Source organism: Myodes glareolus, chromosome 5, assembly GCF_982192425.1.
Source record: "Myodes glareolus chromosome 5, mMyoGla1.1, whole genome shotgun sequence".
NCBI lineage: Eukaryota > Metazoa > Chordata > Mammalia > Rodentia > Cricetidae > Myodes > Myodes glareolus.
The window spans coordinates 92,997,652-93,015,012 of NC_142030.1; the positions used below are offsets into that span (position 1 = coordinate 92,997,652).

General features: G+C 50.2%; 1 protein-coding gene across 2 annotated transcripts in view; it reads left to right on the forward strand.

The window, feature by feature from the left end:
- Nucleotides 1-2,550: 2,550 nt before the first annotated feature.
- Nucleotides 2,551-17,361, forward strand: part of Mapkapk2 (MAPK activated protein kinase 2) — a 46,232-nt gene continuing 31,421 nt past the window's right edge. Inside the window, exon 1 of one of the 2 annotated variants that reach the window (XM_085688297.2) lies at nucleotides 2,551-3,051. In XM_085688297.2, coding sequence (XP_085544423.1) covers nucleotides 2,815-3,051 — 237 coding nt within the window. In that variant the 5' untranslated portion in view covers nucleotides 2,551-2,814. Of the gene's footprint in view, nucleotides 3,052-7,747; nucleotides 7,861-17,361 lie in introns of those variants that run through there. The other variant, XM_048430667.3, reaches the window with a different exon arrangement.

Consider the following 17,361-nt stretch of genomic DNA (forward strand, 5'->3'; position numbering starts at 1 on the left):
GGGGCTCATACCCAGGGCTTTGCACATAATAAGCATATACTCTATCACTGAGCTATAGCCCCAGCCTGACTTTCAACTTTTGAAGTGCCTTTACACAGCCTTAACAACTCTTGCTTAAGTAAGTAGCTCACTACAGATGGTTGAGAGCATGGTCATTGACAAGCAGGACTCTGGGTTTTATTTTGTCCCTATAATATTTCTACAGTGTGGGTAAAGCAGATACCATTTCTACTATTTTTTAGACAGGAAAGAAAAAGGAACCAAGGGGCAAGGGACTTTCATGAGGCCACATGGCTAGCTGGTGTTAGGACAGAAGGCTCTGGGTCTCTTGTAGAGTGTTTTTTCCTGTGGCTTATCCTAGTATCCAGCTACTCACTGGTTACTCATTTAAACTGTCCCATGCCCAGATGTCATGTCCTTTTGAGCTGTGTTCACATGAGTGTACTTTTGGGGTGTGTATGCGGAATATGTGTCTTGGTTGTCCCGTGTGTTCGCTAAGTCCATTTGGCCTTTGTAACTCCAGATCCATTATTTCCAGGACCTCAGGTTTGGGCATCTCTCCAGAATTCCCCTGACGTAGAAAGGCAGCTCAATGTCAGAAGCAGGTCTCCAGGCAACGGGAACAGAGCAAGAAGCAAGGAAATGATGCTTGAGGAATGGTGGTGTTTAATATCTCATGAGAACGGATGCTGTATGCCTTATGAAGAGTTATCATAGACACCATCTCATTAATTATTACTCAGTTATGAATGAAAATGTTAGGATTTTTCTCATTTTTCAAGATAGAGGTGCTTAAGGTACCTTACTAGGACAATTGGGTCCTGTTCATTTCTGTCTCGTCTTTTCCCACTGTGCCTTGCTGTCTCTGAATAGCTCACTCTTGTTCCAGCCTTCTGAAAAGAATCAGGTGACTGCTGAATTCCAACAAGAAGTCCTGGAGACCCCAACCTGCTCACAGAGGTCGCAAGGATGGGAGTCCCTTCTACTTGAGCCACTGAAGACTTCCTCCTCATCCCTGAGTTCCTTTCTCTGTCCCTGCATCTTCAAGCAGTGCCTTTAACACATCAGGGAAACCCAGAATGGCCCAGCTCCAACTGTCTAGCTTCTAGGGGCAGAAGGAAGCCAGACAGATGCAGACTGGTGAGTGAATCTGCTTTCTATCTCCAGGCCCACCTCTGCCACACTGCTGTCCCAACTACTGCCTTCCCCACTGGACTAGGATTATTATCATCTGTCACCACAGGGCTGAGCACAGAGCATCACTGATGAAAGTGCTACCTGAAAGGGGACCAGCTGTCTCCTTGGTCCATAGTGAGTTTTGCTAGATTATGAGAAGGTGACTATAGTCATCCACCTTTTCATCTCTGCCTTCCTTGGAACAAGCATCTTCTGAAACTCTGAACAGCGAGTTGACACTAGCAAAAGAGCCTTACCCTCCTGGGTTATGTCTCCAAGGCCCTTGTTTCAGGACACTGCCTCATCTCCAGAGTGTTCTTGGGACATGTTGGCTGTGGATCAGGGCTCATCTCTAATTTGTCTCTATCTGTCAGTAACTTGGAGCTGTGTACCTACTTTGTTCCTTGGTCTCATTTCTCAAGCGCTCTGACAGTCAGAGCCTTGTGGGTCTCAGCCATGCTATTGGTCAGAGACTGGTACTTGAATAAGGTTGCTTCAGAAATACTTCTTACTGTTTGTAGCCTCAGGGATGCATTCTCCCACCCTAGAACCGCTCCTCAGTCCTTCCCCCTTGCTGCATTTGCCCCATGAATTCAGAACACAAGGGGAAGGTATATGTAGGAGAGGTCCGAGGTTTGTAGGTGTTTGAGACAGAGCCTACCTTTGTTGCTCAGGCTAACCGTCTGACTGGTCATCCTCCTGCCTCAGCCTCCTGCTCATAGCTGGGATTACAGGGCACTACAGCGCCCATCCCTGTTCCATATTGGGTCATTTCGGATTTACATTAAAAATACATTCAAAGCACAATAACCAAATTGTTCATGATTACACAGCAATACATTTTCATGAGAAAAAAATGTGAAACTCACAAAAATGCTAAGAAAATCGTTACTATTGCCTGACACCTGATCCTAGGATGAATAGCCTTGTAACCCCATCAGCGCCCCAGTACCCTCCACACCCCAGGGTCCATGTAGGCAGATCTTTATCAATCATCCGTTTCTTTCAAAATACACCCTCTCAAAATTCTCCGATGACCTATCTTCTAGAACCCAGCAGCTCGAGAACTATGGATTTTGTTTGAATTATCCAACTGCTTTTCTTTTGTCCTTCCCCTTCCCTTTGCCTGGCCCTGGTTAAGAACTAGGATTTCTCTTTACTCTCTCCCTGACGGCCGCCTCGCAATCCCAACCAACCAGGTCCCTTTGCTCTCCCGCCGCTGGACAGCCTCCCCTTTAAGGCCCACCCCTCCCCCATGCCCACGCCTCCTCCAAGCCCCACCCTCGATCCTCCCCTTTAAGGACTAACCCAGGACGCAGAGCAGCCTGTGACGCGGCCGCCGCCCCCGGGCTGCTACTTCTCGGCGCTGCGATTCCCCCCCGGCCGGGCCCCGCCGTCCCGCGTTCCCCGGAGCGCACGTCTCCGGGGGGAGGGAGCAGGGCTGGTGGGCGCCCGCGGCGCACAGCGGGACCCACGGGGCCCCGCGACCCGCCGAGCCTGGAGCCGGGCCGGGGCGGGGCAGCCGGCTCCAGCCCGGAGCAAACTTCGCCGCCGGGCGGGGCGTGGCGGGGACCCGGGCCCGAGCCGGAGGAGGGGGCGGCCGCGGCCCCCGCCTCTGCGCGCGAGTCCCCGGGCACCATGCTGTCGGGCTCTCCCGGTCAGACCCCGCCGGCGCCGTTCCCCAGCCCGCCGCCGCCCGCCCCGGCCCAGCCGCCGCCGCCGTTCCCCCAGTTCCACGTCAAGTCGGGCCTGCAGATCCGAAAGAACGCCATCACCGATGACTACAAGGTCACCAGCCAGGTGCTGGGCCTGGGCATCAATGGGAAGGTGCTGCGGATCTTCGACAAGAGAACCCAGCAGAAATTCGCCCTGAAGGTAAGTCTGGGCCGCCGTGGAACACGCTGGGATCGGTGCAGCTTCCGGTCACCCCGCGAGTGATCGGGACCCGGGAGGACTCTAGGGGACTGCCATGTTGGGGTGCGAGTGGGATCCTGCCGGTAGCCACGCTTGGGTCCGAGCCTCTGCTCGCTTCACCCGGCGCCGAGGCCACGGTGGCCCCATCCTCCTCCCTCCCTCCTTCCTTTCTGCGGGCACAAAAGGCCCTTTACTCATTGAGCTGGTTGGTCGGTCGGTTTGGAGAAGTTCGCTCTCTGAGGTTTACTTAACCCTGCTCCTTATTTGGGAGCCGGAAAGTGACTTAGCTGTCCGCGGCCTCGCGAGGTCGACGCTGAGTGGTGGGGCGCGTCGGCGCGGTGTTGGAGACAGGGGACCCCGCCTCCGTGCCCCGCGATTGTCTGGAACCGCCAGCGCCTGGCCTGCTCTGCCCCGCAGGCTGTGCCGCGCTGTTTCCATTGCTCCGTGCACCGTAGGAAACCTTTTCCGTAAGGCAGGCAGGCTCGGTCCAGAGCTGTTTCTGCAAGCCTACTTTGGTCCTGGTAGCTCGCGACTCGAGGCTGGAAACCCTATTCTTGCGTTTGGGAAACGCACTCTTTCAATCTCTCTAGGTCCATTTGTCTCTTTCTGTGTCTGGGGTCTCTGTTTCTTTGGTAGCTGAGAATGGGGATTTCACAAAGTCCCAGTGAAGTGTGAGTCTGTCATTCAGGGTCCCTACAAAGTTTTCTTCTTCCAAGGGTTTCAAGTTACACCATGTCTCTAAAGGTCACTATCAAGTTTCTTTCCCCTGGGGTGCCTCAATGATTGGAGGAGCGAACTGCTTCCTGTGTTATATTTTTCTCTTCCCCTTCAGCCCACACAGCTTGCTTTGTTTCAGCTATTATATACTACCCGTGAGACTGTTGGCATATACCATCAGTTGGACTAAAACCCTTTGGTACTTTGTAGGGGGTGAGTAAGTCTGGTTTCTATTCCAGGATATTGCTTTTGCTATCTTCATCCTCAACATCAGATTTTTTTTTGAACTGTAAACTCTTGTTACAGGATCTCGGTTGTTGTTTGTTGTTGAATGTCAGGAGGGACTCTGATCCCTGTCGTGGATATTGTAGTTTTTGTACTTTTCCCTTCCCTTTCCACCCATATTAGTAGCAAGTGAGGAAAGGACTTGGTTGGGTTGATGGGGCTCTGACCTTGAGGATTGGAGGTGTGCGAACAGTTTGACCACAGTTAACTGTACGGTTGAGGAAGTGACAGATGTTCTTTCCCGGAAAGATTTCCCCCTCCTCTGAGATGCCATCTGCCTTTACCGATCAGCAGGCTGGGGGGACACTGGCTGTTCATTCTCTTGGATAGTTGGAACACAATATAAAGACTTCACAACAAAACCCCTTCTCCCTTCCTGTTCTGCTGTACACACCATCCCAGGCTGTCAATTCAGATGCTGGTGTAATTAACAGAAGAGAAGTTCGTGTATTTTTTTTTCTCTCCTTTGAATAGGTTTGAAAGGGAAAACCCTAGCAGCACATTAAACAATTCCCGTGCTTCTCCTCCTCGAGTCAGAGTGGGTGAAGATTGAAGTCGGAGTCTGTTTTGACAAGCAGCCTGCTCCTGGATCTTAGAAGCTGACTCAACTGTTAAATTGCAGATTTCTCATACGTCCATGAGTTAAGATTTAATAATAGAGGAAGGAGGGAGAGCCAAGATGCTTGGGGAATGGCAGCAGAGCAGGCAGCAGCGCTTTCCTACCCAAATATTGGCTAAGACATAATCACAGCCGTGAGGGAGCTTATTAAAGGAAATCCCGGCTCAGTGACACGCACCACAGAGATTTCTGCGTATGGAGCTTCAAAACTTTAGGTGTTGAGTCGTGAAACAATTTCAAAATGAGGAGCCTTTTAACGCAGCATCCAGGGAAGAGGATATCGTGAACAGGCTGCGTTGATGACCCTTTGGAGGCTAAGAAAAGATGGGACCTGTGCTCTGTAGAGTGCCCTGAATCCATGCGGAAGGACCCAGGGCGTAGTGTGGCCCAGCAGCCTGGCTCTTAGATTTTGGGAGCCTGCCGGCTTGTAGCCCGGATTTACGATAGGGAATGAAGGCTGCTCACAGGTTCTGCTCTTTGTTCTATTAAGCAAAACCAGAACTTTAAAAATGATCCAGAGATGGCTTCGCAGTTAGGAGCATTTACTGCTCTTACAGAGAACTCAAACTCCAGGTCTGGGGATTCAGACAGCCTCTTCTGTTTCCTGTGCTCACGCTTAGACAATCGCTGCACACACATCCATGCAGGCATAACACCCATGCACATAAAGTAAAAATAAATAAAGGACCAAACTGGCCCTGCTGCTTTCCCATTGTCCTCGTTGGGAAGCTGATGTTTAGATGCTTTTGATGGGTGCTGTCACCTTGCTTCATCACCCTCCTCACCAGCCTCTGAGTCACACGTATACTTCCAGTCAGGTAGAAGCCAGTTGAGAGGGCAGCAACGTCCGACACATTCATCTTGCAGGTGAGAAAACCAAGGCCTAGAATGAGGGCATGACCTGCCCAAGGCAAGTGGAGACTCTTGCCGTTCACTTGTTGGAGGCAGGAACTGAACCCGGTTCTTGTTTGCTGGTCTCAGGCCTCTCCCTGCTTGTGGCTGTAGTGGTCTGGACAGGCACGCAGCTGGTTGCTGTTTCATGGTACCCTGAGCCTGAAGAGCTGCTTGACCTCTTGGCCCATTCGTTGGCCGGAGGACACGGTGGGTATGTGCCACCTCTCAGTCGCAGTTACTAAAGTTGGAGAGACAGCTTCTAAACCATCCCGGCAGCTCCATGAGTTTTGGATCTGTAACAAGCCCCCCCCCCCCTTAGGGACTTTGTGATAGAAATACTATTTATTATTCTTCGGAGATTCTGTGGTAGGGACACCTAGCCTCAATTCATTTGTGTATGAGTTGGCTCTATTCCCTGCGAGTCACTTGGCTGCATTCAGCTTCACTGTATCGTGGTGACGCTTAGGTATTAGCTGAACAAATTTAATTAAAGCCCGTCCTATTGTCCCACTCTTCTTTCTGTTCAGTGCTGATTAGGTGAAGCGTGTTATTGCTTTACAAAACAGGGAATGTTGTCATAACTTATCTCTGTTTGTCTTTCCATTGCGTAGGCTAGAGGAAGCCAGGTCCTGCAGTTTCTTCTCTTTCTCCAGTGTGTCTCCCTCACTAGGCCATTTAAGTGCCGTAGTGACGTAGCTGCTTTTGGTATCAGAATGAGATTAGAGCCTCCCACTGTTGACTGGGACGTGGCTGGGACATTGTTGAAGGGCAACACCAGCACCCTCACCCGCCCTGCCCCCCTGCACAGGCAATGTCCTCCTTCTGTGTCCTCACTGGAGAGATGACTGATAGCGTGGCTGGCAGGGGCAGTATCGCAGTTTGACGTTTGCTGGTGGAAACATGAGGTGAGGAAAGTCTCGTGATCGTGCCGTGCAGCTTAGTTCCAGGTCGATGACAGTTTGCGGAGCGCTTCCCATGTGTTTATTCGGATAGTGCCCTGTAAAATGTTGGGGGTCAAGAAATCTATTTGGAGAAGGCAAGGGTAACAGAGGTCGTCCAGGGCGGCGTTGTCAAATATGGCAGTCACTGTTTGTATATGGCTGTTAATATTAAGCGTAGCCCACATGAAGGCATCAAACCAAATAAACAATGCAGCTGGCAGGCCCGTTTTGAATGTCAAGAAGATCCGTCTCGGCCATCCTTGCAGAGACGTCTACTGGACTTTTCTGGCCTGGGGGCTAAATTGTGTGACCAGCAATAGAGGATTCTGAAAGAGGGACGTCTGTGAGGATCGATGACGCTGAGGGACGCTCTGACTGTGGCAATGGGAACTAGCTGGGCCTCTGAGGAATGAGTGGATCTGCCAGAAGTTGTGAAACTGACTGCAGCGAGAGCTGAGGGGCAAGCGGGAGACCAAGTAGGTCAGGAGCAGCGGGGCCAGATCAGAACTGAATTTACCCGTCTTTGGCTCAATCAACCTTAAAGTGTTTTTGGTTTTGGTTTTTTTTTTTTTTTTTTTTTTTTTTTGGCAGGGTGGGTGTGAGGCAGGGCTTGTGGATGTCATAAAGAAAGGCTAGCCATCATTGAAGTTGGGGTTTGTGGACTTTTGGATGGACAGATCAAATTTCTGCCTTCAGAGGACATTTCCCACTTTTGGAAGAAGATTCCAGGCATGTTGTCCTGGTCGTGACCTCTCTCCCCCCCCCCCCCCCCCCCCAAACAGGACTCTGGGCTTCTTTGATGCAGGATTAGAAGTGGGTTAGTTCATGGCCCTTTTTCATTTGTGAATTCTGGGCTTTCACAGAATCTGAAAACTTTCCAGTTAAACTACAGTTGACTGAAGGGAGAAACAAACTGCTGTGCGGCCTCAGGGCTGCTGATTGGTGGGGTCTGGGAGACAGAGTGCTTTCTTTGGAGGAGGGGGAAGGCATGGGTAGCTCTGGTTGGAAAGACAGGGAGTTGGGATGTTATCAGTGGAGCAGGTGTGAGAATGAACACAGGAGCCAAATCCCGGGTCTGGAGGCAGAGTCAAGCTCCTGCTGCAGGAATCAAGGCGGGGGTGGGGGGGGTGTCTGTGTCAGAGGCATGGCAGCTAAGGCGGGCAGTGTCAGCTCCTAGGGCCCAGTAGGCTCTCCCGGGTTGTTTTTGGCATCGCAGCTCATACTGGCCTGCCTCCTTTGTGCTTCATGTCCTCCGCAGGGTCATGTTGAAGGGTGTCCCCATCCCTTCTGTGTGGTTCTGTGCCTTGGATGGAGGTGAGTAGTCAGGGCAGAGTTATTTGTGTTTGTGGGAACTGGCAACTCCTCTTGATAGTTGAGTAATAATGGGTACTCCTTGATCATCTTTGTCACCTCCATACCACTGAGGAAGAAACTGGGCTGCTGAGGAAGGCACCGTGGTGTGTCCCAACATCTGGCTTGCTTGTGGGCAGCAGAGCCATGTGCTGTGAAACCTGCTCTTGGCGTGGGTTTCTTAGACGGTTTGGTTTCCAGCAGGGAGTGGTGCTGGTACTGAAGACATCATCAAACTTGGTCTTCTCACACGTAGCTTTTCACATAGCCCTCCTTGTAAATGGGGGCGTTGGTAAGGAAAAGGGGCCCTTCCAGAGGAGCTAGACACTATGTGTACTAGTAAGACTGAAGTGTCTTCTCTAATCATTAGGACTGGTGCCCCTTGGGATCTTTAAGACCGACAGCATATATTTTGAAGTATATAAGTTCATATAGAAGTTCAAATATAAATACACAGAAATATAAATGGTAAATATTTTTTATTTATTTTCAAGGGTTATATGCTAGATAAAAATGTAAAAAAAAAAGTGTCAAAACCAAATAGTAACAACAACAAGAAAAAAGGAACAACCCTAAACTCTCAAGTGGTCTAGGGTTTATGCCTTGCTAGCTAATTGTGTGGCTTTGAGTAGGTCGTTCACCTTCTGGTACCCAGCTGCCTCCACTGAGAGCGGGCGTCTAGCTGTCACCAGGCAAACACCGGGAGTGTGGGGTGGTACAAGAGGCCTTGCTGGAGGCCAGAGGCCCAGGACAAGAGAGATGCTTGCTGACTAGCTCTGTGTTGAATGGTCAGCAGTACCTGGGCAAGTATGGATGCCCATTCCGGGGGTGTATGTGTCTTTACTGAGCGGGTGCTCTCTCCCGTATGAAAGCTTAGAAAGTATTTCAGCCCACTGCTCCGCAGAGAGGATGGCTACATCTGCTCTTGCCTTGAGACTAGAAGAATCTTGGAGTGTCAGTACAAGATGGAGATGGGGGCTCTCCTGTTTTACTTCCCCCAAGTTCTTTGCCATTTGAAGTCAGAGGGGCATTTGGAGGCCACTGTGATTGGCTGTGAAGGGAGGCTGTGCTCTCCATTGGGGCATCTGACTTGGGGGTAGGTATGGCTGAATTGTAGCCACACTATTGCTGCTAGATGGTCTTTCTCTTGCCATTCACTTGAAGGAGTGCCTTTTAATCCTTCCAGGCTCAGTTAACGGGGCAAGGGACTGCTCTGAGCCTAATGATGGGGTCTGGTTCCCAGAGTAGATGGGGATATTAGGGTTTCTGGGTGGGACCACTGACCCTCAGAGAGGGCTGGGGTTTAAGGAAGCCAGTGAGGGGGCACATCTGGAAGAGCTTACCTTTCCTCCCCCTCCTGTCTGTGCCAGGCCAGAGCAGTGGTTCAGCATGCACGGTGGGATCATGTGTGCTAGGCTGGCCTGCTTTTCTTTGGAGGAGGAGTAATCATGAGGTTGGGCTTGGCCCCTGGCTTTGTCGTGTTCTTGGAGACTTTATTCTGTGGTCCAGTAAACATCTCCACGTGCCAGCTGGGAGGTGGTGGAGCCTGGGACGTAGCCTCAAGGTCAACCTCTGTTTGTATGGGATGTTCTTCTTCAAGATGAGAAAAGCTACATGTTTATCCCGCTGGGAACTTGAGCTCTCCAGAGGGGTCTTACGAAAGGACATCCCATCCTTGAGGGTTGTCTACGGGGAAGGAAGAGTGGCGACTGCCGGTGTCGGCTCTGTGGTCATGTGTAAGGTGTTTCTGCCTGAGCAGACAGGAGGGAGCTCTGCCACTGATGCCTTCCTTCTTGTTTATCTTTCATGCAGAGTCTTCCCTGACTCTGAAGTAAAAGTGACAGACTTATCTTTTGTCCCAGGGCATTCTGGGACCCCAGGGGTTCTGGTTTATGCTGATTCCTGCTCCTTCCCTTGGTGCTCCTTACCCTCCCTGTTCTTCGTGGCAGGTGATTGAGTTGGTCCCCTCACTGGCATCGTGATTATCATGTTATTGGGAGCTGCCCAGACCCTCTGGTCATTTACAGCCTGGCCTCCTGCCTTGGACCCAGGACTCTTTTCTAGTGTCTAAAAATAAGCTCGCCACCGCAGCACTTTTCATAGCCAGGCCCAGGTTTCTGTCCCAGGTCTTCTTGCCACACACTGAAATGTTTATCTCATTTTTCACCTGTGCCCTCCTTCTGCGCCCTTTTCCCTCCCCCCGGAGCTTGGTGGGTAGTTCGGACCCTGGCTGTGGCTTCTCCAGGCGTCCTGATTCATTTGGACAAAGGCTCTAAGGAGCCGTCCTACTCATTCCCCAGGGAGAGGACCCGGCAGAGGAAGATGAGCAAGGTTTTAGACAGGCCTTCCACTATGCTTGCCTCTGGCTCTGCTGCTTCTTAGCTCTTGCCAGTAGGTATGAATCTGCCCCCAGTACCTACCCTGGCCTGGGACTCAGTGTGCTGCCTCTCTGTCCTCGTCCTGTTCCTGAGTTACACTCTCCACCCCACGGTGTGGGGCTTCATGTTACCACATCCTGAAGTATGACCTCATTATGTTGACTTCCAAGAGTAACCAGGCCCTCCCTGGTTTTCTGAGTATCTCCTTGATGAGTTGGGCCAAGGTACTTCAGTGCCTCAGCCGCCTAGGAAGGTGCAGAGAACAGAGGCCTTTTGCCTGCTCACGGCAATGGCAGAGGCATCGATTGTGTCCGTCGAGGGGAATCCTCGAAGCTTTGTGGGTAGAGCTGGAGACACCGCGCAGGGTATCTCCTTCACGTCTGTCTGAGCGTTCCAGTCCCTGGACAGGTGTTGGTACAAGTCATGGCTCAGATCCATGTTCTGTGTCTGTTTCCTAGAATTAAGGTGTATTTGGGGGGTAGGGTATGTGGGATTAGTGATAGGAGCCAAGAGGTGGCACTTGAGGAGTCCTCTGCCCCCGTGGAGTTAACTACCTGGACCATGTCTCACCAACTGTCCTCTTTGTTTTCTTGTCCCCAGGGCCTCATTTCTTCTACAGGGAACAATTTATCGACCATGACCCACTGGCCTCTAGATGGGGGAGGAGCTGGGTGTAGTTGCTAAGAGTTTATTTTTAACTGTGACAGAAGGGGCCCCTGTCCTCAGAATAGCTTGCATTCTCTCTCTCCCATCGAAGCCTTCCTCTTTGGCCTCTGATTCTTACGAGAAAGCTTGTAGACTTCTAAGGAGCAGGCTCTGCAGGAGCTGGGGAGGAAGACACTGAAGGAGGAGCCTGCCCATTGCTCCCTGCTTGGCTTCTGTAGAGCTCAGAGTGTGCTGTGGGGGAGTGGAGGGTGGCCAGGGGTGAGTGGAAGGAACTCAGAGCATCCTAGGAATGTGGGCAGACTGGCGGAGACCACTCATGCCCTGGTGTTGGAGAGGCTAGGCTAGCCAGGGGGTATCTCATGCCTTTTCCCTCCTCATTACTTGCATCTAGGCCCCTGGCAGGGCAAAGGCCCCAGGAGAGAGCACACTGTATCAGAACCTTTTTGTTAGTGTTTCTTCCCATGGAAAACTTGGTGGCGTCCTCCGCTCAGACTGCCAGGCTCACAGGCATCCATGCTGTCTCCAGAGCTGGGTGGGGATATTCAGCGGCTTCAGGCCCTTCACTTCCCTTCCCTTCCTCTGCGCTGTTAGAGGAATGGCAGCAGCCTTCTTCAGGATCTCACGCGCTCCCGCATCGTTGATTTGATTGCCGTGGCTCAGACTCTTTGACAGGAAATGAGATGGAGTTGAGGCGTAGTTAGAAAAGGAAGCAATGGAGAGATGACAGGCGGATGGGGCCAATGGCTCAGTCAGCAGTGGAACAGAGGTCTTTCTCTTGAGCTCCTTGGTGTGCTCTGGAGATCAGTTTGCCTAAAGCCCAGATCTGATCCTGTAGCTTCCCCATCCGGTTTCTTCTGCCTGTTAACTATAGTGATGTAGCCAGATGCCTCCCAGGTCTGGGTGTGACCACTCCTCCCCCATGTTGGAGAGTTTACTTGTTTACTGAGAGTTTGTTACTTGTTTGCAGTTTACTGAGTTTTACTCAGTCTCTCTGATCTTCTTTGCCCCTCCCCTTTTGCCACTTTAGCCACCTCAGCCTTTTCTGTCCCCACAAAGGCTGGTCTCACCTGAAGTCTTTCAGGCTCAAGTGAGTCCTGAAGCTGACCTAGCTCAGTAGCAGGGCATGTGCTTAGCATGTGTGTGAAAGGCCCTGTTCAATCCCTAGAAATCTTTCTTGCCCCTTCTTCTCCCAAAAAGGGAGTAGAAAAAAAAAATGGAACCTGTCAAACCCAAGACACCCTTCCCTTCCCTGGCACGTCACGTCGTAAGTGCATTTCTCTATGAGCAAGATATTTGGTTCAATATTAGACTGGGTGGTTAATTCCTTGGAAACTTACGCTTTTGTTTGTTTTTTCTTTTTGTCTTTTTTTTGGGGGGGGTTGAGATAGGGTTTCTTTGTGGCTTTGGAGGTGTCCTGGAACTAGCTCTTGTAGACCAGGCTGGCCTCAAACTCACAGAGATCCGTCTGCCTCTGTCTCCCGAGTGCTGGAATTAAAGGTGTGCGCCACCACTGCCTGGCTTGATTTTTTTCTTGTATCATCTTTTTCCTTTTTAAAAAGTTTATAAAATACATTATTTATTATATATTTATTTTGCGTACGTTCATGCGTGTGTGTGTGGGTGGGTCTCTCCTTTCACCTTATGGGTTCCTTGGGTTGAACTCCAATCGTCAGGTTTGTCAACAAACACCTGTACCCACGGACCCCTCTTGCCAACCATAAAAACAAACTTCAGGATTGGATGCGTGGTAGCACTCAGAGCGGGGCAGTGCTGGCCGGGCTCTGTGGGTTTAGCTAGGGGTATAGTACGACCCTCCCCTGTCAGTGTTAGTCCCTGCCCTGTCTCCTGGCAGCTGCTCCAGAGGGATCTTCTGGAATTTTTCCTCCATCCCCTCAGGTCTGACTCAAAGAGGTACTGTGCGTTTCTGTTAATGGAATTCTCATTCTTAATGTGAGAATTAGAAGAATTAATGCTTCTCCCTCTCCCCTTCCCTGCTCTAGGGCCCCCACAGTCCTTTTTCTCTCTCTCCTTTTCCCTGCTCTAGGGCCCCCCACTTTCCTTTCTCCCTCTCCTTTTTCCTGCTCTAGGGCCCCCCACTGTCCTTTTCCTTTCTCTCCTTTTCCCTGCTCTAGGGCCCCCACTTTCCTTTTTTCCTTTCCCCTTTCCTGCTCTAGGGCCCCCCACTTTCCTTTCTCCCTCTCCTTTTCCCTGCTCTAGGCCCCCCACTTTGCTCTCTGCAGAGACCCGCTTCTTGCGTGTGAAGTGTGCCAACTCCCCTCCAGTCCTGACTAGCTCCAGACCCACAGTGGACGTAGATGCAGGCTGGTGTTTCTGTCTGCTGGCCTTGTGCCTGGATGTCGCAAGACAGACCAGTGTTGAGCGTCAGATTGCCTGGTCTGAGGTCAGAGCGCTCGGTCTCATGGGGCCACTTATCTCCCATGTCCTGCAGCTTGCATAGGAAAGAGAACCTGAGCAACCTGGTTTCCAGCCCTACCATTGTGGCCCTGAGCAAACCCTACGCCATGTTTGGATTTCCCTCAGTTTTTCTGTTTGTAAATCAGAAGGATCAGACTTGGTTGGCAAGGCTGTGCACTGAATGCCTTTCCTTCAGTTTTCCATTGCCGGGGAAAATGACTTGATGCTGGGGAAGAAGCGGTAGCCAGGTCGGAGGGGGCCAGGGAGCTGTGCAGGAGCCATCCCTTACCAGTTGTTTTTTGTAGGCCAGTGTTATTTTATCCTCCTTTTGGCTGCAGTATTTTTATTCACTCACCCAGTGTTTGTGGATGTTTGTTTTCCCCCACGATGCCTCCTGTCTTCCCTGCTGACTGGCCATCAGGGCGCCCAGATGGCTGGATTAGCCTGGAATGGGAAAGTAGTGGTTGTCATCCCCTGGGGTTTACACCCCCTTGGTGTCTGCTGCGTGAGTCGGAGGCTTGAAGTGTTTATTTATTTATTCTTGTTGTTTTAGCAGTGTGGGCTAGACCCAGTATTCTAAGCAAGATTTGCCTTAGGGTATCTTCAGTCCCCCTGCCGCCAGGTCCAGAATGATTTGCTACTTAAGGAAATTAATTAGGTTTGGTGAGATTGCTCACTGGTACCCTGCTGCCATGCCTGATCTGGGTTTGATCTTTAGAACCCACATGTGTGTTGTGGCATGTGTGTGCCTTACCCCCCTCCCATTGAATATAAGTAATAAGAAAATTAGTAGTGCTAAGAATGACTTTTGTAGAGCCGCATGCTGACTTTGATCCGTACAGCACCGTCTGTCATTCAGAGCTCTGTGGGCGCTCAGCTGCTCTCGGCTTCTTGGATTAATCCCAGTTCTTCTAGAGCAGGCGTGATAGAGGACAGTGCACTGATGAGGTGTGCGCCCCTGTGAGTCCTGCAGCTGATGAGGTGTGCGCCCCTGTGAGTCCTGCAGTGGGTCTGCAAAGTAGGAGTCTGCCTTCTACAGAAGTGGAAACATGTTCAGAATAATTAATTCATTAGCAGTTATGCACACCAAGTGTGAAGCATTATTTTAGGTTCTGGGGACATATTAGCTTATAAAGCAGAGAAAACCCAATCTCGTCTGCAGAGTGCTTGTGTTCTGTAGGGGAAGACAGAACACAGTAATTGAATGATATAACTTGCAAGATAGTAACGGGTATAAAGGAGAGAATAAAAAGGGAAGAGGCTCTGAAATGCCAGGAGCATTTGTCTCTTGTCTCCCCCCACCCCCCGGCCGGTGTGTGTGTGTGTGTGTGTGTGTGTGTGTGTGTGTGTGGTGTTTTAGTTTTTCTTGGCAGGTAAGGAAAGGTGACTGATGCGCTTGGTAGAAAAGGTATGTCAAGCAGAAGAAAAAGCCAGGGCCAGAAGCTGTAGATTATGAGAATGCCTGACTCTAAGCTTTTTACCTTTTTTGAGACAGGTTTCATTCTATAGCTCAAACTGACCTTTCATCATCTATAGATTCTGGCCTTGTCTGTTCCTTCTGCCTGTTTCACCCTCTTCTACTGAGTGTGGGCTACCTTGCTTGGCTCTGAGAATGCCTAATTTTAAAACCTCTTCTTTTTTAGTTCACAGTTCTGTCTCCAAGTAGTTCTTCCATGGTCCCATTATTTTTGAACATAGGTGACCTAGCTACTAATTTTTATTTTTAATATATATGAAATGCTTTTTGCATAAATTGCTACAATGGTAAGACTAGTTAGTAGACCTTGTCTATAGGAACTTATAGGCTTGGGTGTTTTTGTTTTTTGAGACTGTTTCTCAGTGTAGCCTTGGCCATCCTGGAACTCGCTCTGTAGACCAGACTGGCCTTGAACTCAAGAGAGTCACCGTCCTCTGCCTCCTGAGTGCTGAGAGAACCATCACCGCTTGGCTGGACCCTTACAGTTTTATACAAAGTGTATAAATTGAATGAAAACAGCCATGGCTACTCCAGTCTGCACTCTACTCTTGATTCTCCTCAGGTCTGCCACTCAGCTTTATTAATAGATCAATGAAAGGCTCCGGGAGCTGGTGCTGTGTAAGTAGAAGAGAAAAGGCCACAGCTGGCCAGTAATAAAGCATACAGAGACACGTGGGTGGGTTCCCCAAGACAGGGCAGTTAGAAGTGGGCTCGCCGCCTGGTGCAGCCCAGGACACTACATGGACACACACCTGAGACAATCTGTGGAGGGTGCAGGCTGCTCCCTTTGGTTTTACCAAGGGGAGAATGTTTCTGTTAATTGACTATCCTAAGAGCTGGCCAGGAGTAGAAACCGGTAAAGAGTGTGGGATTGAAGTTGCAGCGGTGTTTTTTTTTCTCCTCCCTGGACCTCGGAGTGCTTTACATCCTTAATTGTATTAGGCACTTAGTTGGAGGCAGACAGCAGTGCCCAGCCCCTGGTCACCTCAGCTTCTGGCTTCCTGTCAAGGAGAGGGCAGGGCTGGGAAAGGAAGGTCTGTCCGTTAATGCAGTTAAGAAGTGAAGCAATGGGTTAGGCCTCCTCTTTTTTTTTCCCTAAGCATGTGCTGTGACAAAGGAAGTTGCAACATTTTTTTTTCTTTTTATAGAGTAAGAAAGAGGGAAAAAAACCCCATGTTCCAGTAAACTTAAAAAAAAAAAAGTGTGTGGTCTTGGATGGTCTATTGTTCACCCACCCCACCTCCCTGTCCCTTTCTTGTGTAGTCATTTTAGGACTTTATTTCCCACCTGCACTTTCTGTCCTTCCCCTCTAAGAGGCTGTCCTTGGAGCAGACTCGCTGTGTCTCCAGAGAGGGTCTTGAGAAGGTCCCTGCCTGCAGCTCTCCCCTGTCTGTTCTACTGACACATACTTGGAAGGTTGCTGGCACTCCTTGGATGTTGAGGGCTGTTTGAAAAGATGGCCCTGATGCCCATCTAGTGTTCTTCCTGCCACCTGTGTCTGTGTTTGCGCGGTATTGCATAAGGATTGACACAGCTTTTCTTTCTCAACTCCGATACCCACCTTCTTGGTAGATTCGAACTGTGTATTTAGGCAGAAGCAAGGGGTGAGAGGCAGACATCAAAACTTGGACAACTCATGTTAATGTGTAGTTTTGGTCATGTTTGATTTTGGCTTCTGGGCTGGAGCGGGGTGGGAATCTAGTTGTGTTTGGAAAGGTAGAGATAGATTTCCATGATGAAAACTGTGAGGTTTGGAAAAGTTGTGGAACTTAACTGACTTCCTGTATTTCTTTACTCAGATGCATTTCTTTGTCTCGGCCTTCTGTATGTCAATATAGCCCCAAAATTCCAGTACAATCCAGCCTTGATATTCCAGCTGTAGTCCTCTAAGGATGCTCTGGGTCATCCTTGGGAATGCGGTCTTCTCGCAGGTAGGGTGCTGGGTTGCCCAGGGTTGCACAGGTTGCCTGTGTTGGTTGTTGTCCCAGGCAGAAGAAGGTAAAGCTCTCTGGGGTGAGGGTCTTTGTTCCCTGTGAGTGCTCAGGTACTGGAGGCACAGGCTTCTCTTGTCCTGCTGCTCCCTTTGGAGTTAATCAGTCCTGTCTCCTGGCTGGAGAGTAGAAGGAACGGGTCAGAAGTTTCACCCCTGTGACTCCATAGTTGAGTACATAAGCCCTATTCTGAAGAAACCTGTCTGGACAATATGAGACCGTCTCCCATGTTCTCACCTGTAGTTATTTAAATTGAAATTAAGTAAGCCCTACCTACATCTCCAGGGCCTAGTAGTCGGCTGGTGGCCACTGTGGAGGGTATTCTGTTAACACAGAACATTTTCTAAGTAGAGATGATTGTTCTGGTCCAGACTTACCTAAACTTGGAGGGAACTCATGGAAGGGCACCTAGAAGTCAATCATTTAGAAAAAGATCTTTTCAAAGCATTTAGTCTATCTGTTTCAGGCAACATCCCATCATAGAGATGTTTATGTAGCCCTGTGGCCCCAACAGACTGACCATCAGATTCACATGTGG